The sequence below is a fragment of the Melospiza melodia genome, chromosome 3 (genome assembly GCF_035770615.1).
Source record: "Melospiza melodia melodia isolate bMelMel2 chromosome 3, bMelMel2.pri, whole genome shotgun sequence".
Classification (NCBI taxonomy): domain Eukaryota; kingdom Metazoa; phylum Chordata; class Aves; order Passeriformes; family Passerellidae; genus Melospiza; species Melospiza melodia.
The window spans coordinates 139,698,443-139,720,781 of record NC_086196.1 but is presented as its reverse complement, the minus strand read 5'-3'; the positions used below and the strand labels follow the sequence as shown (position 1 = coordinate 139,720,781).

Genomic DNA, 22,339 nt, shown 5'->3' with positions numbered 1-22,339 from the left:
GGATCCAGGGTGGGCACCCTGTGCCAGGGCCTGCCCACCCTGCCAGGGAACAATTCCTCATTCCCAATATCCCATCCAGCCCTGCCCTCTGGCAGTGGGAGCCATTCCCTGGCTCCTGTCCCTCCATGCCTTGTCCCCAGTCCCTCTGCAGCTCTCCTGGAGCCCCTTCAGGCCCTGCAAGTGGCTCTGAGGTGTTGACAAACTTCAAGTGTACAGGGCTGTCCTTCGCCCAAGCTTTAGGAGGATGAGATTTTTGTTCTTTTAATTTCCTCATTATTTTCTTCACTTTTCCCTCATGGCTTGGTGATGCTGAGGGTGGCTGCTCTGACCTGCCAAGGAGCAGAGTTTCTCCTAAATCACCTCAAAAACACCTCTGAGTCCCTTTTTCTGACAGAAGCAGTTTCTGCCACCCACCAGCTGCTGCCTGGCTCTCCCCGGCTGAGATAAGGGATGGGTGCAGCACCCGGGCTGTCCTGTTTATTCTTCCTTGGAAATCTTGTGCAAGAGCGCTGCTCCAGGGGGACAGGGGAACTGCCAGGGCCAGAGAAAGGCCAGGATTGCTTTAGAATCACAGAATCTTTTAGGACGTGTGAAAAACGCCAATTGCTTGTTTTTAAAAATTTTAAAAGTTTAATAGTAATAAAATGGTTAGGACGATATGAGACAATAAAAACAAAGAGTTACGGATGTCCGGGTACCTTTTCTGGGCATCATGAACCCGAAAAAGGGCCCTGGTTAACAAAGGATTAACCCTTAAAAGCAATAGCCCGTTGCATATTCATACATTTCATACATGATGCATAAATTCCATTCAAACACAGGATTCTGTCTGGTCATTGTCAACTTCTTCCTCCGAATGCTAACAGCGCCTTCGAGGCAGAAAGAAGTTAGTTTCTTCTGATAAGAAGGCAATAAATTCTTTTTTTCTGAAAGATTTAGGTGTCCTGTGGCTGCTGTCTTGCTGCAAGTCCTTTATTTTAAACAAAGCATCTTATGTAGCATAGTTTCTATTTTAACAATTTTTATAACCTAAAACTATATTTAACACAGTACTTAAGAGAATTAATACAGCATTGCTTTCTAACACAACACATATAATATTCATTTGAATATTTGCGAAAAGCCAATCATAAAATACATGCATTTTTCACAGATGGAAAAGTGGGAAAACTCCTCATTGAGCCCAGCCACTCCCCCACCACTGACCCACAAAAGCCACATCCACGCTGCTGTTGAATCCCTCCCGGGACGGGCACTCCAGCCGTGCCCTGCCCACCCTGCAGGTGTTATTTGGGGGGTTTAACCCCTTGCAGGCTGCGGGGGCAGAGCAGCGCCCTGGGCAGCTGCCGGCGGGACCGGTCCGCACACGCTCGGCCGGGCAGGGCTGCAGCCCGTCGGATGTGACTCATCCCGGCGGCTCATCCCGCTCCTCCCCTGCTCCGCCGCTGCCTCTCCCGCGTCCCCGCCGCCTGCGGGACCCTCGGGGCCATCGATCGGCACCACCGAGGCTGAAGCCGCTCCGGTGCGTTCCGTGCCCGTGAGGAGTGCAAGGCGCCCAGGGTAGCGGGGTGGGCTGGCGGCAGCGGTCCGGGAGGGCTGTGGGATCCTCGGCTGAGCCCCTGCGCGGCTCCCGGTCCGCATGGAGCCCACTCGAGCCCCGCCCGGCCCCGTGCCTCGGCTCCTGGCATGCCCAGGGGTCCCGTGTGCCCGGCGGGGCCGTTTGTGGGGCAGCGCTCGGGGCACGCCCGGGGCTGTGCCCGCGGAGCCAGCGCCCGGGCAAAGGTTCCTTTGGCTCTGCTGGTGTCGGGCGCGGAGCCGGAGCGAGGTAGGAGGAAGGGGGGATAAGAAGGAAGGAGTCAGAGATCCCGGCCGGGAGGTGCTGGTGTCCCCTGCGGGCTCAGGGCACGGCAGGGCCGGGCCGGTGTCACTGGCGTGTCACCCCCGGGAGCAGCCCCTTGTGCTGGGGGGCACGGGGTGGGTGGCACCGAGGAGCGGGACAGCCCCCGACTGTGTGCCCCCAGCAGGGACTATGGGATGGTGGCTTGCCAGGGTGGAGGGCTGGGGGGTTGTGGGGCCGGCAGGATATGGGGGGGCTGATCCAGGGCCCCCCGCGCTGACGGAGCCCCGTTTGCAGGGAGCCAAAACTGCCCCCGTGCCCGGCCCCACATGGAGCTCCCGGCGGAGGATGGGGCTGAGGCACCCCAGGAGGGGAACCCCGAGGCTGAGGTGAGAGCGGGCAGGGGCTGGGGACCCCCCCGGACAGCTGCAGTGGGGTGCCAGGGAACCCCAGCAGTGGAAGGGGGGGAAATCCATGGATGGGGATGTGAGACCCCCACAGGGGGCAGTTTGGGAACCCCCATGAATGAAAGGGGGATACCCACAGGGGGAGGATGGGACAGCCCATGGGTAGGTGTTTGGGTACCCAGATGTGGGGAGAATGTGAAACACCACAGGAGGAGGTTTGGGGACCCCCATGGGTGGGGATTTCGGGGATCCCCATGGGTGAAAGAGGGGGGATTCCTATAGGTAGTTATTTATGGATCCTCAGGGGGGAAGGATGGAAGACCCGCACAGGCAGGGATTTGGAGACCCCATAGGTGGGGATTTCAGAGACCCCCGTGGGAAGGGGATGGGGGATCCCATGGGTGAAGAAGGTGGGGATTCCTATGGGTGGATTTGTGGATTTGTGGATCTCCGGGGTTGGAGGATGGGGGATTCACACAGGCAGGGATTTGGGGACCCCCATGGGTGGGGATTTCAGGGACCCCCATGGGAAGGGGATGGGGGACCCCACGGGTGAAGGAGGGGGGATTGCTACAGGTATTTATGGATCCTACAGTTATTTATGGATCGCCAGGGGGGAAGGATGGAAGACCTGCACAGGCAGGGATTTGGGGACTCCCATGGCTGAAAGAGGGGGAATTCCTATAGGTAGTTATTCGTGGATCCCTGTGGGTGGAGGATTGGGGATCCGCACAGGCAGGGATTTGGGGACCCCCATGGGTGGGGATTTCAGAGACCCCCATGGGAAGAGGATTTGGGATCCCCACGGGTGTAGGATGGGCGATTCCTACAGGTAGTTATTTATGGATCCCCGAGGGGGAGGATGGGGGACCCGCACAGGCAGTGATTTGGCACACCCTGGGCTGAGGACAGGGATGAGGGCGCAGTGCAGGGATGTGACCAAGGGCTGTGGTCAGTCTGGGTGGGGGGACACTGTGGCACAGAGGTGGCAGCTTGACCCTGACGGTTCAGCCAGCTCCCTCCCCTCCCCTCCAGGTGCCCGAGGGGCCGCAGCGCCCGGCGGGGCAGTGGTCGGGGGCCGAGGTGGGCTCGTGGCTGGCGGCGCACGGCGGGCCGGCGGAGCTGGCCCGGGAGCACGCCCTGACGGGCCGGGCGCTGCTGCGCCTCAGCGAGGGCTCCCTGCGGCGCATGGGGGTCACCCCGCGGGGCCGGCGCCGGGACCTGCTGCGGGAGCTGCTGTGGCTGCGGCTGCGGCACGACGTGCAGGAGCTGCGGAGCATCGCTGCCGGTGAGCATCGCCCGTGCTGGGGGCAGGGGCTGCGCTGCCCGGGGGATGGATGGTGCTGCGAGAAACGAGGATCGCTCTTTGGCACAGACGCGTTTTATGAAAAATCCTTTCCTTAGGAATTTTTTCTCTCGAGAAGTTGAGAGGCCTCAGGAGCGAAATGTAAACAGTGGTTATCTGCTGCCGTGGAATGCAACAGGTGCGTTGTGACGGTGTTCTCAGGGGGTTTTGGTTGAGGGAAGAGACGAGGATTTGACTCCATGTTTCAGAAGGCTTGATTTATTATTTTATGATATATATTACATTAAAACTATACTAAAAGAATAAAAAAGGTTTCATCAGAAGGCTGGCTTAGAATAGGAAGGAATGATAACAAAGGTTTGTGGCTCAGCTCTCCATCCGAGCCATCTGGGCCGTGATTGGACATTAATTACAAATATCCAAGATGGGCCAATCAAAGATCTACCTGATCCATTCCACAGCAGCAGATAACCATTGTTTACATTTTGTTCCTGCAGCCTCTCAGCTTCTCAGGAGGAAAAATCCTAAGGAAAGGATTTTTCATAAAAGATGTCTGCAACAGGTGCATCTGAGATTGGTCTCATGTGATTGTTTCTAATTAATGGACTCGCTGGCCAGTCACAAGATTTTATTATCATTCCATTTTCCTTCCTTTCCTTGCAAGCCTTCTGATGGGATCCTTTCTTCTATTCTTTTAGTATAGTTTTAATATAATATATATATCATAAAATAATTAATAAGCCTTCTGAAACACGGAGTCAGATCCTCGTCTCTCCCCTCTTCCTGGGACCCCTGTGAACACCACCACACACTCTTTGAAGTTTTTAGAAGTTTAATAAGGGATAAAAGGGATAAAGCAAAAATAAGAGTGCTGGATGTACAGCCGTAGCCACATGTAACAGTAACTATAACATGCAAAAATAACAGTGCTGGATGCACAGCTATAACCACTTGTACTATTAACTATAACAACTCTCATATATTTTTCATTGCATTGCTCAAATACATATTCATGAAAATGATGCATATTCAAAATTCACTTGAGTTTATTTGTTCCTGGAATTCTTTAGCTTTGTTTGACTCCTGACCTTATCTTAGAGTATGTGCTACAATGCAGGTGTGATTTTCAGAGTTTTGTATTTTATTTCTTCACAAGGTCCCCTGGTCTGTGGTTTGGTAATTATTGATAGCTGAAGGGTCAGTGGTGGATTTCTCCTTGCTCTTTCAGTGTTTTTTGCACGGTTCTTTTCAATGTTATCTTATACAGACATTTTAGCCATTTTTACAAGTATTTTCAATCAATATTAGTTATTTCAGTCAGTCATCTACAAAAATAAAAGCATTAGTTATTATTTCACAACTACAATTGCTTCTGCAAAAGTTAATGTTATAATACACAGCACATAGCCTCTATTTCAATATTTTGTGAGAGCCTAAACTGTAATATATTTATCACACTAAAATATATAATCTACACTGGAATTAGGGTATTAAACATAAAAGGCTGACTAATGTTATTATATGAAATAAATATTAAAATGAATAATAAATATGAAATTATATTATATGAAAAATTAAAAGGTGATTACAAACAGCACAAAATAATTTGCAAAAGCCAATATAATAGCGAAAGCCAACAACTACACAGTTATTTATAAGTGTCACCTTCTCCCCTGTCCCCAGAGTGAAGATGATGTCCCTGTGGATGTCCCAGAGCCTGTGGGAGCAGAGGAGATGCTGTGTGAGGACAAAGCAGCTGGGACTGAGCAACACATGCAGGAACAGTGCTGGAGGAGCCCCAAGATCACTGTGACCCCCCAAAAATGCAGAGCCTGCCCAGTGCAGGAGTTGAACAGCAGAACCTTAGAAGCAAAATTTGATTCACGAGGCTGGGCAGTTACCCCAAGCAGGTGGAAAGCAGTCCCAGGACTGATCTTGTGTGAAATAGGGGGTCACAAACACAAAGACACTCATTGGAGTGCTGAAAAACTTTTAAAACGTTTGCAAAAATCTATAATTTGGTCTAAAATGGCCCAGATTGTGCAATCAAGGATCCAACAAAGTGTAGTTTGTTAAAGAAACAGCACTAACAAGGCTAACAAAATAATGCTGGGAGCCATAAAACCTGGAAATGTTCTGGGTGAACATTGGCACGTTGATTTTACTGAATTGCCCAGACAAGGCGGGGTATAAATCCAGAAATATAAAATTCTGGTGGATTCCTTCTCTGGGTGGCCAGAAACCTTCCCTTGTCACACCAACCTGGTTAGGGAAGTGACTAAAGTACTGTCAAATCAAATAAATACAAAAAACCAAAAATCAAATAAATCAAAAATTGGGGGTAACTTTGGGAGTGTCATCAGACAGATTCCCATGTTATTGCAGAAATGATACAACAGCTTAGGAAAGCCTTGGGAATAGCTTGGGATCTTCACACTCCTTACAGGCCCCAGGCTAGTGGCAAAGTGAGTGAATTATGCAATCAAATTGCAATTGGGTAAATCGTGTCAGGAAAGCTCCTTGACCTGTGTCCAAGCCTTACCTGGTGCTCTGCTTCAAAGCAGAATTCAGCCGTGGGGCACCAGCAAAATCAGCCCCTGTGAGCTGCTCTGTGGTCGACCCTACCAAGTGCCACACTCCAGGAAACACACATGTTAAAAAGCAGAGGTTGATTTGAATAATTACCTCATTTCTCTCAGTAAAACCTTTCAGGATTTGCAGTGGTTGGACACACCAGGGCACGAGTTCCAACCAGGAGATTGGGTCTGTTTGAATGACTGGGGAGCTGCTGCACTCCAACCAAAGTGGAAGGGACCTTTCCAAGCACTGCTGACAACTTTTACTGCGTTGAAATGGCACAAAGTAAAATTTTGGATACCTTGTTCCAGAATTAAAAGGGCCTAAGCCCCTTGGGAAGAAGTCAAGAGCTTGTCACGAGCTGTTTTACAAAACCAAATGGCACTAGACCTTGTTTTAGCATCACAAGGAGGAACATGGACTGTAATTAACTCCAGTTGCTGTGTATTCACTGACCAAAAAACACTGTAGAGTGTCTACAGTTGTCCAGGAAATCTGGAAACAAACCCAAATTTCAAAACCAACAGCTCCTGGCGATTTGAAGAAATCTGGACCAAATGTCCTTCATGGATACCCAGCTGGACGTGGTGAAACATCTGTTTATAATCACCACCTTAATAATTGCTGTATGGTTTTAGCCAGCATCAAGATTCAGTGTTGCAGCTGTTTTAATGCCTTACACTCCTAAAGGAAATAAAAATCTTAAGAGACTGGTTCCCTAAAGAACTCAGAATAATGAAGAGGAGGGATTTGATATGGACAGGAGAACAGCACAGCCTTGGAGAAACAGATAAAGGATGTAACTCAGGCAAACAGAAGTCATGAAAATTGGGAGCAGGATACCAGCTCAGCTGTGCAAGGCTGACAAAGCAGAAGTTGTGCAAACCAAGGATATTTCCCTTACTCAAAAGTGGGGGTCAAGGAACACGCCCCTAAAAAGGACATGGAATTTTAAAGACAGACCCCCAGGAACCACATAAGGACTCCTGGTAAGGGGTGTGACTGTGTAAAATAAAGTCAAGTATGCAGGGACAGCTAATGAATATGCAATCAGTTGTATGATAAAAGCTTTGTTCATCCAACACTGTCAGACTTGATTAGAAGAAGTATCCCCCAAATGACCAGTGCTGCAATAAAGAATGGCAGACACGTCCCATGCTACACGTTGAACAACAATTTTTAATCCTTTTCTTCTTTTTTTCCTTCTCTAAAAGAAAAAAGTTGGAAAAGACTTCCAACACCCTCAAGTTCACATCTCACCAAAAAACTTTCACTCCCAATCAGGCAGCAGCAGTTTCACTTTCACACTGCTGCAGAAAATCACAAGATTTCCAGGAAAGCAGTAATTGCTAAATCACTGCTCCTATAAAAAGGGGAAGAGCTCCCTCCAAAGGAGCCAGAGCTGGGTGGGCTGTGCTGGAATTCACTGAGCAGGGAGAAGGGAAGGAGAAGGTAGGAGATGGGGATGGGGATGGGGATGAGGATGGGGATGGGGAATGGGGATGGGGAATGGGGATGGGGATGGGGATGAGGAATGGGGATGGGGATGAGGATGGGGATGGGGATGAGGATGATGATGGGGATGGAGATGGGGATGGGGAATGGGGATAAGGATGGGGATGGAGAATGGGTGTGGGGATGGGGATATGGGGATGGGGATATGGGGATGGGGATATGGGGATGGGAAAGAGGGATGGGAAGGAGAATGGGGATGGGGAATGGGGATGGGATGGGGATGAGGATGAGTATGGGGAATGGGGATGGAGAATGAGTATGGGGATGGGGATATGGGGATGGGGATATGGGGATATGGGGATGGGGGATGGCGAATGGGGATGTGGATGGGGATGGGGCTGAGGATGGGGATGGGGAATGGGATGGGGATGCGGAATGGGAATGGGAATGGGGAAGGGGATGAGGATGGGGATGGGGCTGAGGATGGGGATGGGGAATGGGATGGGGAATGGGGATGGGGATGAGGATGGGGATGGGGCTGAGGATGGGGAATGGGGAATAGGATGGGGATGGGGAATGGGGAATGGGGATGGGGATGAGCTACGGGGCTGGGAGCCGGGAGCAGCCGGGAGCGGGATCTTGTTGCTCTCCTGCCTCCTGTTCCCTGTGCTTTGCCAGGGCTGGGGAGATGGCAGGGCAGGAGCAGAGGGGGCTGAGGGCAGCGGGCGGGCGCTGTGCGCTCCGAGCGTGGGCTGCAGGAAGCCGCCTTTGCTGGCACCGCTTTGGGCAGCTCGGGGGAGCCGTGTGCGCTGCGGGGGCTGAACTGGGAGGGCCCCGGGCTCAGAGCGGTGGGAGCGGAGCAGCGGGGGAAGGAGGAGGGATGCGGGGATGCAGGGGCACAGGGAGGGCTGCAGAAGCGCACAGGCTGTCCCGAGAGCCGGCAGCGGGGCTGGCCGGGCACAGATGGCGAGCGGAGCCCCTTCCCTGCCGCCAGCCCGTGCCCGGCTGGGAAACGCTCCCCGCAGGCGGGGCCGACCCTGCCCGGCCCGGGCACCCCCAGCCCCGCGGCGGGGCCGGATGGCTGCGCTCCCCTGAAGGCAGGAGCAGGGGGGATCATTCCTTTGCCTGCCCGCGCAGGGAGGGTGGGATTCTCCTCTCTTACACTCTAAGCATCACCACCCCGAGCGCTCTGGTCCCGGGGACAGCCCCACAAAGGCAGCAGTGTTCCCAGAGCCCCTTTCCCTGGGGCAGGACTGCGGAAAACACTCTCGGGGGCTGTTCCTGTGAAACGGGGTGCAGGCATTCCCATGGCAGGTCCTGCTGCCAGCCTTGCTGCTTCTCGCCTTTGCTTCCAAGGAGGAACTCGGTCCCGAGTTATGCCCTGAATGTGCTCAGTGTCTCTCTGCGGGCACTGACACAGTCACATGGGGCTTTTCCCTATTCCTGTAGCACTAGGAAGCCGTGCAGGGACTGCCAAGGGTGCCTGGGGGCAGGTTCAGGGTATGGCTGGGCTGGAGTTAATGTTGTCCAGTGTCACAGACACATTTTATGAAAAATCCTTTCCCTAGGATTTTTTCTCTTGAGAAGCTGAGAAGACTCAGAGGAAAAGAAAAACAATAATTATCTGCTGCTGTGGAATGCAACAGTTGCATCTTTGATTGGTCTCATGTGGTTGTTTCTAATTAATGGCCAATCACAGTCAGCTGGCTCAGACTGTCTGGTCAGTCACAAGATTTTATTATCATTCCATTTTCCTTCCTTTCCCTGCAAGCCTTCTCATGAAATCCTTTCTTCTATTCTTTTAGTATAGTTTTAATATAATATATATCATAAAATAATAAATAAGCCTTCTGAAACAGGGAGTCAAGAGTCTCATCTCTTCCCATGTCAGGGCTGCCTGCAAACCACCACAGTCCAGGGCAGCCTCTGGCTCCTGAGACTGAACCAGCGCTGGCAGTGCTCCATTTGGAGAGAATGTGGGAGAGGACAGGGCTGGGAGAAGTGGCTCAAGTGGACAAGCTCCAGCAGTGACCCTGACCCAGGAGTTCCCATTCTGAGCAGCCGCCCTGCACTGAGGCTCTGCTGCCCAGGGAGCAGCTGGATATGTGCCCACAGAAATCAATTGGTGTCTGAAATCCCTCCTGTGCTCTGCCAGCACACCCAGCTTTCCTCGGTTGCTGAACTGCCTTTATCTCAAGACAGCAGCTTTTCCTGTTTCTGCTGTCCCCATCTTCTCTCCATCCTGCTGGTGGGAGCACAGGAGCTGCTGGGGGGGCTCAGTGCCTGCTGGGATCCAAGCCCAGCGCTGCTTCTCCCCCTCTCCGGGGCCCTGAGCTTCCCCTCAGCAGCAGCTCTGTGATGTGGGCAGTGGTGGGACAGGGCCCTGCTGCCCCACTGGCAGTGCTGTTCCCCTGGCTCTGCCCCCTCCTCACCTTGTCTGCTGCCCCCACAGCACAGATGTTCCCTGCACAGCCTCTCACCCATCAGCACCTCCAAGCCCTTCTCCTCAGGGCTGCTCTCAATCCATTCTCTTCCCAGCTTGTGTCTGTGCCTGGAATTGCCCCGACCCAGGGGCAGCACCTGCACTTGGCCTTGGTGACCTTCAGGGCCTTTGCTCTGTCCCACCTCTTCAGCAGGTCCAGCTTCCTTCTGGTGGGGGAACATGGATGTAGGTCCCAGGTGAAACCCTGCTTTGGTCACCTCCTCAGAAGAGCCCTGAGGAGTCTTTGCTGCCCGGACAATCCCCAGTGAACGAAAAGGGTTGGCCTGCAGTGCTCCCTGGAATGAATCCTCACTGCTCATGGGTTGCCTTGTGCTGACTGTCTGCTCTTCTCCTTTAGGTTTTGGGGCCTTTCCTTCCTGCTGCTCTTCCTCCTGAGTTCTCAAGAGGTTTTCATCTTCTTCTCCATACCCACCGTGTACCCCAGGCCTGCCCCTGCTGCTGTGCTTGTGTCCCCTGAGCTGGGCCCTCGGCTGCCGGTGTCTGCTGGGAAGCCAAGGCTGGGAGCAACGGGAGCATCTGCTGTGAGGTGGGTGAGGGGAATCAGAGCCTATAGCCCTTGCTCACGTTGCCCACATCTGCAGGGATTCCCTGCACAGGGAAAACTGCCTCTGAGGGCTCTGGAAGGAGCTGGAGGGTGCAGGAGCCTTTGGATGTATTGGACCTGAGTCTAATCCCCTTAGATCAGTTCCTGTGCTGATGTCAATGTTGTGGCCTTGGTGGGACAAGCTGAATACTCAGACAGATTTTTTGCAAGGAATAAATCTCTCCAGTATCCAAATGAACTGAGACTGGGACAATTCTTGGAGTTGTGTGAATAAGTCAAAACCCCAAAAGTTTAAAGGCAGGTGCCCAGTTGAAGGTTTGCAGGCACTTTTCCTCCTGTCACCAGACATTTTGAACTTGGTGGCTCTGTGGTGGCTGAAGCCAAGATGGCCACCAAAGGGCACCTGCCTGATGAGACTCTCTGTGCTAATGAGCAGCAGATCATAGAGGGCACCTCTCTGAGATCGGTCCCAGCATCTCCAGTCTCTCCTGAAGGGTCACCAGGATGTCCCAGGCACAGCTGTGGGCAGGGACAAGGTGGATTTCCCCCTGCACTGGGGTGGGCCCCTGAGGGTGCCAGGAAGCAGCTCCTGGGAAGAGGCCAGAGAGGGGCGAGGGAGGGGCTGTGCTGGCAGCTGGAGCAGGAGCACAGCTCAGAGCCCGTGGGGGGCATGGGGGGAGCATGTCTGGGGAGTGTGGGGTGCCATGGGGGGAGTGTGTGAGCGCTGCCTCCGGGTGCTGGGAGCAGCAGGCTGGGCCAGGCAGCGAGCAGGGCAGAGGGTGCAGGATGCAGGCAGGGCTGTTGGATGGGCAGAGGGGCTGTGCCAGTGCTCCAGGGATCCAGGAATGGCCCCGGCTGTCTGCACTTGTGGATGGAGGAGTTGTGCTGGGAGGATGTGGGTGATGGTGAAGGCAGCACCTTGTCCAGGGCAGGTTGTGTGGCTGAGGGAGTCTGTGTGTATCTCTGTGCTTGTGTCTCTGTGTGTCATTGCTGTCTCTGGGATACAGACTCAGCTTCAGGGTTGATCCTGCAAACAGTGTCCTGGTTTAGGACAAATTAGGGGAAATCTCCAAAAGGGAGCCCCCCAAAAGAAAACAAACCTCCAACCACCCCTCCCCCAATACTGGGTTTGGGAAGGAATTTCTCAGAGGGGCAAAGTGGAAAACAAAACCTATTTATTTACAAGTAACAAAAGAACACTCCCCAACACAAGAAAAGAAAAGAAACCAGGCTGTATTGTGGAGGGCGCTGAGCTTCTCTCGCAGACTCCGGGGGTCCTGCACGTCCAGGTCAGGTCCGGAGCTGGTCCAGTATCTTCAGGGGAGGGTAAGAAAGAAGGAACGAAAGAAAAGGAAAAAAACAGCGCAAAAAGCAGAAAGCAGCAATAAAAACCCTAGCAAGCAAGCAAGCAGCGGCTAGCCAAGCCAAGCAGCCAAAAGCCAAAAGGCAAGTGCCCGGTCATACTCCCTCCTCTCTTCCCCGCCCTGCCGCGGCAAGATGGCCGGGGGTGGGGGGGGAAGAGAGAAAAGGCACAGCTGCCAGACACAACACACAATATTGGGATAAAGGCTGTCAACCCACGACAAACAGGAAAGCGACGGGCACATCCAGGGTGCTACGAAGGAGACCCTGGCTCTTGTGCCATCCTGGGCCTGGCTACAGCAGCCGTGTGGGAGCAATCCTCAGGGCGGCAGCTGCTGCAGAGCCTCTGCCAGGAGCCTGGGGCCTAAGACAAAACCTTAGGGAAAGTCTCTGTTCTTCCTCCACAGCCATGGCTTTGCAGGAGGACACACAGGAGGAGGATTCAAAGGCCCAGCTCCTGGCAGAGGCATTTGAGAAGGAAGGACTGGATGATGGATACTGGCTGCCCAAAGTGACACAGATCCTGGGAATCAAGTGCCGAGAAGCCCTGCAACATCTGGAATATAAAGATTACCTCAGGCTGGAGTGTGAGGTACAGCACCCCTGGGAGAAAAAGGCACTCCAGAAACTCCTGAACATAAGAGATGACAAAATGTGTGAGGAGATGCAAAAGCATAACTCAGAGAAAGCAAAGCAAAGACAAGAAGTGGCCAACCAAGCTCTGAAGGATCTGACAGAAATGCTCAACAGCCACAGCCACAGCCAGGATGCTCTGAGGGAGAAATCAGAGACTCTGTGGCGAGCCATGGAGATTCCCAAAGAGTTCTGGCCAGCACCAAAGAAACCCTTGGTGGATATGCTGGAGAGCATCCAGAAGCAGCTGGAGCAGCAGGAGCAGTCAGCAGGCAGGAGGGAGAACATCCCTGACACGGAGGTGCTGAGGCGGGCATCAGGGGGACTGGCCCTGCAGGGCATCTACAGAACCAGCAGACCTGAAGACGTGCTGGCAAAGCGAGAGCAGCTCCTCAGGGTTCCTGAGGGATTCCAACTTGCTGGTCCAGAGCAAGGATCGCTGCTTGAGAGGAAGGAGTTCTCCTCCTCTGCAGCAGAATCCACTTTCACCAAGTCCATGGAGCAGCTGGGGTTCAGCATGAGCATTTCTGCCAAATCCTCATTCTGGGGGATTAATCTGGGAGGGAGTGTAGATCACAGCAGCTCCTTGCAGTCACAGCACACCCACCAGTCCCACTCTGAGCAGAGCTACTTTTGCACCACCAAGTACCAGTACATCCCTCTGGCCTCCTGCTACTTCCAAAGGCATCAGCTTCGCCTCTCGGATGCGGCTCTGCAGGAGCTGCAAGATATGGAGCAGCTTTTGAGCTTCAGTCAGGAAGAAGACAACTCCACCTTGGTGAAGATGTGTGAGAGCTTCTTCAGGAGGTTTGGGTCTCACATAAACCAGGGTCCCCTCCACTTTGGGGGGATATTCTGGTGGAAGGCATCTACAGAAGGATTCCGAGCTGAGCAGCAGGAAGAGGTGAAGCGACAAACGTCTGAAGCACTGAACAGCTTTGTTGGGGCCAGCTGGGCTGGCTTCGGGGCCAGTGTAGAAGGGACCCTGGATATTTCCAAATCCAGCTCAAAGGCTTCTGTCCTGGGGAGAGACAGAGAGAGTTCTCATACAGCAATTCAGCTCTACGTGCTCAACACAGGGGGCCCAGCAGACACATCTTCCCTTCCTCAGTGGAAAACGGGGCTTGTGTCTGATAACACAACGTGGTGTGTTATCGACCGTGGCTTTGAGCTGATCCCAGTGTGGGATGTCATCCTGCGCAATCACTGCAAGGATTTTAAATCCGTAGATCAGATGAGCAGGGCCCTCAGGGCTGGGTACAAATCACTGACGAATCAGAGCGTTGGCACTGTTTTTGGAGAGGAACTGGGAAGTGCAGTGCAAGAGGCCAGAGATTTCATGGCAACTGTGAAGGCCTGGGAGGTGACCAAACTGGATGAAAAGAAGCTGCTCATGCTGATGGATCTTAAAGATGATCTGAATGCAAAAACCAAAAACCCCAGTGTGTGGATCAACGTGTGCCTGTCAGACAAAGCCCTGCAGGACTTCCTGGTCAACACCATGCGGAGATGCCAGGAGTTACCTCCAGAAAACACCACCACTATCAAGGCAATGTTGAGGAGCCTCCTGAATCCTCATATCTACTCTGTCAAGGACTTCCCTGAGGCTTCCTTCATTATGCAATGGGTCTTCCAGACTGAGCACCCACTTCCCAGATCTCCCAAAGTCTCTGAGCTTCAAGAGCTCATCAAAACACTGCAGCAAATGCAGGAGCACATCCATGCTGTCACCTACGCACCAGGAAGCTCTGCTTCTGATGTTCATGAAGCAAAGATAGAAGCCACCCTGACCAGCAGCCTGGCAATTTATTCCTTACTCCAGTCTCTCCAGGAACAGGCTCAGAAGGACATGGAACTGCTGGTGCTCTTGATTGTGACGAGCACAGGATACCAGGTGGAAAGCAGCACTTTCCAGCACCTCCTTGGACACCCAGAAATTCACTACATGGCCAAGGAAATGGAAGCGGCACATGCGGAGTACGTGAACCTGAAGGAGCAAGATCCCAACAGAGCTGAGGCCTTCCTCCTGCTGACAGGTCTGACTGTGACACCCGAAAGTCAAAAGCTGTCCCCTGAGCAAAAGAGGGAGCATTTGGTTTTCATGGAAGATCACATGAAAGGCTTGTGGTCCACACGGATAAAGAATCTCCTCCAAAAGCACAGTGGAGATGAAGACTGGGAGAGGCTGGAACATGACTTGGACTCTTTGATCAGTGGTTGCTTGGATGACAAATGGGATGAACAGAGGATGCAGAACATACTCAGAGACCTGGATGACACTCTTCCAACTCCTGAGTTCTCCAGTCAGTCCCAGTCCAAGTCAGACAGCAGCAAATCCAGAGAAAATGAAACCATTTCAAACCAGGATTTCCTCCAGCTGCTCAAGCGCCTTGGACTGGAAAGTCACTATCCAAGGAAAATGGGGATGGGAGATTTCCGCACCATCTGCAAGACATCTCTGCAGGACAGCCAGCCCAGCCAGGACACAGAACTGCCATTATACTTCTTGCAAAAGCTGTTAACCGTGGATTACCAGGTGAGGTACCTGACTTGCTGGGAAAGGAGAAATCCCGGCCTTGTACCCATGCCACAAAGCAGAGAGCAAGAACTCCAACAATCAGATTCCTTTGAAAACTTTCTTGATAAGCTGATGGAAGCAGCTCCTATATGTGCAAGCAGGGACAGCCATGTGCACCCTATGGACCTGCAGATGGCCATTTTCCATTGTGCTGATGACTTCCTGAGACAGTCCCTTGCAACCAAGCTGGCATTCTGCCAACTGGCGCTGCCTCTGCTGGTGCCCAACCCGAGCACTTCACGCATCGAGTTCCCATTCTACACTTTCAGCCAAATCCAAAGGAGCTGGAAAGAGGTGGACAAGTCAGGAAAGCAGGCCCAAACAAAGAGTTTCAGCAACAAACTCATCTTTCAGGCACACACACCCATCGTGTCCTTCATCCGCATTGGCAGCTCGGCCTGCTATTCCAAGTCCCAGATCCTCAATGCTCTGCTCAGCAAACACAAACACGACACTTTCTTCCACCGCCACTGCAGAGGCAGCACCAGAGAGCGTTTGCTGGTGGAAGGGCTGGTGGAGATCGCCTGGTACTGCCCTGGTGGAAGCCCCAATGACACCTTTGAGTGCTGTGTGGCTTTCTGTAACCTGCATGGAGATGCCAGGGATCATGGAGCACAGCTGCAGTTCCTGCAGGAGATATCTGCCGTCAACGTGGCTCTTGTGTCTGATTGGGAGCACATGGACAACAGGGGGAAAAAGCTTCTGCAGGACCTGTGGCAGTCACAAAGGCCTTTCATTTGTCTTCTCACAGAAAAAGAGAACGTTGCAGCTGGACAAGCAAACAAAAACATAACAATAGGGATCAAGAACAGAAATGAAGCGGAAATGATGGACCAACTGACCAAGACAATTGGGGATCTCCTGGAAGGTTCTAATCCATGTTTTAGCCTGGAGGCCTGCGTGGACAAAGCTCGCCAGCACGGATTCGTAGTGGATGCAGATCGAGCTGCATGTGTGACAGCCAAAGCAAAGGCAAAGGAGCTGGTGGAGCTTCTCAAGAAAGAGAAGCTGTCTGAGATCAAATCCCAGCTGCTGCCACTTCAAGGAAAACTGTGGTACCAGTGGTGCCAAAAGGACAAAGAACTCACTCGCTTGCAGGAGAAGAGGAACAAGAGCATTGAGCATCATCGGAGCCAAATTGAATATGAGAAGAAAGCAATAAGAAGAAAGCAACTTGACCAAGCTTTCCCTCTCAACACACTAATGAAATCATTCCTTGGCTTTCTCCAGGCCCAGCCAGCAGATACCAAGAAATACTTCCTGCAGTGGATGAAGGTCTTTATGGACGAGCTGTCTTGTGGTCGCCTTGAAGAACTGAGGAGGGACTATCACAAGTTATGGTCTGAAATCCTATCAAGAAAGAAAAGCAAGAAAAAAACCAGTGGCAATAATGAGTTGCTGAGTCGCTTGGATGCCCTCTCTGATGAAATCAACGATTCATCCATCGGCCTGGAGCACCTTCTGAGGGAGGCAGGGCAGATTTATGAAGCTCTGGAATTACTGAACTGCGAGAAAGACAATTTTGTCAAACTGGTGAAAATTGCAGCAGATCTGATAGTTTCAGGGCACTCCGTGGAGCTAATGGATGGGGATGCTTCTTACCTGCCCTTGCGCTGGGTGGGAGCAATCTTTGACAGCTTAATTGAGAGGCTGGGGGACAAACGAGTGTTTGTGCTCTCCGTGCTCGGCATCCAGAGCACAGGCAAGTCCACCCTGCTGAATGCCATGTTTGGTCTGCAGTTCAACGTCAGTGCAGGGAGATGCACCCGCGGAGCCTTCATGCAGCTCATCCCAGTGGGCGAGGAGCTGCAGCAAGACTTGGGCTTTGATTTTGTGCTGGTGGTTGACACAGAGGGACTTCGTGCCATCGAGATGTCCAATAAACACTCTCTGAACCATGACAATGAGCTGGCCACCTTTGTCATTGGTGTTGGCAACTTGACTGTGATCAATATCTTTGGAGAAAATCCATCAGAAATGCAGGATGTTCTCCAGATTGCTGTCCAGGCTTTCCTGAGGATGAAGAAAGTCAATCTTTCCCCAAGCTGCCTCTTTGTCCACCAAAACGTGGGAGAAGCAACTGCCAAGGAGCAGAACATGGAAGGACAAAGGCGTTTGCAAGAAAAGCTGGATGAAATGACTGTGGTAGCTGCTCAGCAGGAATTCTGTGATGTCTCCTCCTTCAGTGATGTCATTGGCTTTGATGTGAACACCCACATTCACTACTTTGCTCACCTGTGGGAAGGAAACCCCCCAATGGCACCACCCAACCCCAAGTACAGCCAGAATGTCCAGCAACTCAAGAGCAAAATCCTCCAGGCTGCCAAGAAGCAGTCACAGCGCAGCATTTTGAGGTTCTCGAGCCTGAAAGATCGAATTGGTGACCTCTGGAATGCTTTGCTGAATGAAAACTTTGTGTTCAGCTTCAAGAATTCCCTGGAGATTGCTGTGTACAGGAGACTGGAAACTGCCTTTAGTCAGTGGACCTGGCGGCTGAGGAGTCACATCTTAGATGTACAGATGAGACTCGACAACAAAATTCGGAATGGGGACTTGCAGAATGTCACCAGACAGCACCTTGAAGGGCTGGTGCAAGAGACAAGTGATGCCATTGAGAAAGAAGTGGAAAAGTATTTCAGGGAGGACAAAGACCGTGAGACACTGGTCCAGTGGAAATCAAGCACGGAGCTGAAGCTGAAAGAACTGAAAGAGACTCTTCTTCATGAAACAAAAAAGAAATGTGAGAATCTTATTGAGCTCCAGAAGGAGCAGAAGAAACTGGATGCAAGGAAGTTGGAGTATGAAGATGAGCTTCTGAGAAGGAGTCGGGAACTGGCTGTGACTCTAAAAGGGAAGAGTATCAGTGAGAGAGAACTGAAGGACAACTTCACTCTTGTCTGGAACCAATGGATTGCCGAAGTCTCCCGTGCTGCTCGTCCTCTGGAACGGGTGGATATTGATGCAGAAATTGAAGATGTCCTTGTAGAGCACTTTAAGGAGCCGGGTTTCCATGCACGGATCAGGTCATTTCCCAGAGGCAGAAGATTTTCTTTTGATCCTGAGAAACACATCATGAAGAAAAAGTATTTAGGCTTTATCTCAGATCCCAGGAGCATTTCCAATGCTGATGTGATCAACTTTCAGTGCATCACAGACAACATCATAGCATGTGTGAAGGGAAACATTGCTAAGAAGGAAGAGGAGAAACGCGATTACAGTAGAAATTTTATTCATGAAATACTCAGTGAAGTACAGAAAGGTGTGAACTCTGTCCCCAGCAATAGGAAATGTAGTTTTAACAGAGATTACAGCATAGACTTGTCTCTGTATCTGTGCACAATGGCAGCAGAAAGGTTTAAAGCCATGCACGAAGCATTCCGAAAGGCAAATGACCCAGTTGTGTACCTGAACAGCAAGAGAGAAGATTTCTTCCAATGTTTCCAGATTTCCTGCCAAGGAGCCACTTCTGTCACAACTTTTGCTGGTTTCCTTTGTCACAGGATTGATTCACCTCTTTACCAGGCAGTCTGTAAGAGGACAGCTAAAGCCATAGCTGAGGACATGCAGGGCAAATTCCCAGATTTCCAGGGTAACAGAGCCAATCTGGAAGTTTGCATCCTGAGATACCTGGCAGAACAGGAAAATTTTGAGTATTTCCAGGAATACCTTTGGTTTCCCAAACAGTTTTGTCAGAGTTACATTGAGACACGAGTGAGGAGTCACTGTTTAAATGGGAGTAGGAGGCTGAGGATGTTTTTAGATTCCTCCCTTGATATTCTCTATAAAAACATCCTTTCAGCTGTTTCTTTATCAACCCAAACTGTCAAGGACAGAAAAGACAGAGAAGACAAAGTCTGTCTCTGGTTGGATGAATTTTGCAGGGAACTAACAGAGGTGATCAACTTGCCCAGAAGTGACCTGAAGGGCATTGAGCACCAGGAGGTCACAGACATTGAGTTCCTGAGCAGTGCCATGACAAAAGCTCTGGATGACCTGAGGGAAAGGCTCAGGAAAGAATTGGCTGGGGCTGACCTGAGCTTGTTTCCAAGGCAGCCTCACACCATCCTGGCAGAGCATTTTTCGGGGTGCTGGGCACAGTGTCCCTTTTGTGGGGCTGTCTGCACAAACACCATGCAGAATCATGATGGAGACCATCAGGTGGTCTTCCATCGCCCAGAAGCTTTGAAGGGATCTACATGGTGGAAAGTTTCCCCTGGCATTGAGTATAATACTCATGAACTGATCATTGATATTTGTTCCAGCCTTGTTGCAAGTGACTGCAGATTCAGATTTGGTGGTGGCCCATGGATCCCTTACAAAACATACCGTAATGCTGGACCTCCTGTTTCCACTTGGAACATTCTTCCTGATTCATCCATGCAGGCGTACTGGAAATGGTTTGTGTCTCATTTCAGGACACAGCTGGAAGCTTTGTACAATGGGAAATTTCAGGGCAAAGGAGAAATCCCTGAGGGGTGGCTGAGAGTTACCAAGCAGGAAGCACTGTCTGAGCTGGAGAAGCGTTAGGCCACGTCTGTGGGGAGGAAGAACCACAACAGCTTTGTAGTTTAGGAGAACTTTGTACCAGGCTCTCAACAAAATGCAGTTACAATGATGACACTCTCAAACCATGTTCACCTAATGGCATCTAAATTTCCCAAATTTGGTGAAATAAGGCAAGTTATTGTGGCTGTTGCTCAGCAATACCTCACTTCATGAGAAAGCCAAATTGCTCTTGCCTTCCTGCCTGACCTTCTTAAAGCACCTAAAATCTGAAACCGCAAAGGCAGCTTTCCTGCAGCAAGGAGCTGTCCTGCTTGGAGAAAGGCCTGTGGGACCTGAGGCCAGCTCCACACTGGCTGCAAGCTGGGCTGCTTGGCTTTTGGGTGCCATCCTTCCCTCCCTCATTGCAGCCTCCTGCATCAACTGAGGCCGTTCTCCCAGCAGGAGCTCTTGTGCCTGCGGGCTCAGGAGAGCAGTGACACGACCGCCCCAGGCTCAGGCAGTGCTTTCACTCCGTGTCTCAGGGGTGCTGTGTCTCTGTCCAGGGGAGCCGCTCCTGGTCAGGTGCCTGGGGCTGCTGCCCTTCCCTCCAACCCTCAGCCCCAGCAGGAGCTGCTCCTGCCCTTGGCCCCTCTGCTGAACAAAAGCCTTTGGAATGCCCCATGTGGAGAATCCTGTCTGCCAGCACCTTCAGCAGCAGCCCTCGGGGCCGTGCTGGTGCTGCCCAGGCAGGCTGGTGGCACCAGAGCCGTGCTCTGGAGAAGGTGGCACCAGCTGGCTCTGCCCCAGGGAGCTGTGGGGGCTTTTGCTGTGCTGCAACCCTGCTGGCAATGGGAGGGCCAAGGCCTTCCTGGAGAGCTGCTGAAGGGCTGCTTCAAGCCTCATCCCCTGCAGGCTCTGTGTGAAAAATGCATATTATGTCATTGGCTCTTCACAAATATTAAAATGAACACTATATGTGTTATGTTGGAAAGTTATGTTGTATTAATCTCTTTTAAGTAGTGTGGTAAGTATAAATTTTAGGCTATAACATAATATAAAATAGAAACGATGTGATGGAAGATGCTTTTCTGACTATCTCAAGGAATGGTTAAAGCATCAAGAAATTCTTTATGTAGAGATAACAGTAACACGACACCAAAAGCTCCAAGAGAAGAATTATTGCCTCCTTATTGGAAAGAACCAGATTTGAGCAACCAAGACGATTGATTTACAAGATGAAGAGGAGAGTTGACAATAACCAGAAAAGACCCTTTGTTTGAAAATAATTTTTGCATCATGTATGAGATATAGGAATATGCAATAAGCTATTGCTTTTAAGGATTAATCCTTTGGTAGCAAGGTGGGCTTTTGCTTGGCAGAAGGAGTAAAACGCACCCAGACATCTGTAACTCTTTGCTTTTTATTGTCTTCTATTGTCCTAACCTGGGTGTCCAAATGCTTATTGCTCTAATTTGTAATACAATTTTCATAGCAATTTTATTAGCATTAAACTTTGAAAATTGTAAAACAAGTGATTGCTGGTTTTCACACTGTGCTAATAAACGTGTTGATTTGGACTGCTCTGTGTCTCCTTTGTGTTCAGGGGAGCCACAGCTGGGGGTGACTCCAGCTCTGTGTGCTGCAGACAGGCAGGGGACAGGGGGTGGCACTGGGGAAGGGGGTTGGAGAGCCCAGGCTCTGCTCCATTCAGGGTCTGCTCCAGGAGCAGCTTCACTGTCTGCAGGGACAGTGAGAGGGTAGGAAGCCACAAACCACAACGTCCAGGGAAACCAATGTCGGTGGCAGGTGCCAAGGGAGGCAGGGCTGGGAACCAAGCCTGGCCTGTCACACACAGGGAGGGCTGAGAAGGTTGATCCCAGTGAGGTTCTGTGCTCTGGAGCTGCTCAGCTGGGAACCTGCAGGACCAACGGGGAATGGGCCCAAACCTTGCCAAGCCCAGCCCTGGCCAAGCAGACCCAGAGCCAGTGACAGGAGCCAGAGCTGGGCCATGTGAGTGTGTGCTGCACAGGTGAGTGCCAGGGACTGGGGACACCTGGCCTTGCTGTGTTGCTGCTATGGTCTGTAAGAAATAACGATGTAGTCATTGCCCTTCACTGTCATATTGGCTTTTCCAAATTATTTTGGTATAGTACAGTTTGTAATCACTTTTTAACCTCTTTTTGTACAGTCTAATTTGTCAGCCTTTTTACCACAATCCCAGTGTAGATTATATATTTTTGTGTGATAAATATAGTTTAGGCTCCTGCAAACTACTAAAATAGAGACTATTTGATGTTTATTATCACATTAAGTGTTGTAGAAGTGTCACAGTGGTCACAAGGGTTGCAGGATGAAGAGAGAGGCGAGAATGTTGACCTAATGTTCAGAAGGCTTGATTTATTATTTTATTATATATATTACATTATGACTATACTAAAAAGAATAGAGGGAAAAGTTCTCAGAAGGCTAGCTAAGCTAAGAATAGGAAAGGAATCAAGAACAAAGGTCTGTGTCCCAGCAGATAGTGAGACCCAGCTCTGCTGTGATTGGCCAGTAAATCCAAACATCCAGCAGAGACCAATCACGGATCCACCTGTTGCATTCCACACCAACATATAACTGTTGTTTACACTTTGTTGCTGAGGCCACAGC

At 51.2% G+C, this 22,339-nt stretch overlaps 2 protein-coding genes across 2 annotated transcripts; both read left to right on the top strand.

Annotated features, from left to right (window-relative positions):
- The first annotated feature begins 686 nt into the window (after positions 1–686).
- Positions 687–7,288, top strand: LOC134416643 (sterile alpha motif domain-containing protein 12-like). Its single transcript, XM_063153399.1, is given in 9 exon segments — positions 687–694; positions 1,314–1,393; positions 1,646–1,681; positions 1,684–1,742; positions 1,745–1,825; positions 2,135–2,156; positions 2,159–2,226; positions 3,280–3,532; positions 5,234–7,288. Coding segments are annotated over 9 exon segments (612 nt in total). The 3' UTR covers positions 5,239–7,288.
- Positions 7,289–10,476: 3,188 nt separating this feature from the next.
- LOC134416532 (interferon-induced very large GTPase 1-like) lies at positions 10,477–20,868 on the top strand. Its single transcript, XM_063153255.1, has 2 exons — positions 10,477–10,611; positions 12,399–20,868. The coding sequence occupies exon 2, from the start codon at positions 12,401–12,403 to the stop codon at positions 19,727–19,729; it is 7,329 nt and encodes a 2,442-aa protein (XP_063009325.1). The 5' UTR covers positions 10,477–10,611; positions 12,399–12,400; the 3' UTR covers positions 19,730–20,868.
- Positions 20,869–22,339: the final 1,471 nt, after the last annotated feature.

Bases quoted from the DNA above. Each gene is read 5' to 3' on its own strand.
- LOC134416532 (XM_063153255.1), top strand. From the start codon at position 12,401: ATGGCTTTGCAGGAGGACACACAGGAGGAGGATTCAAAGGCCCAGCTC.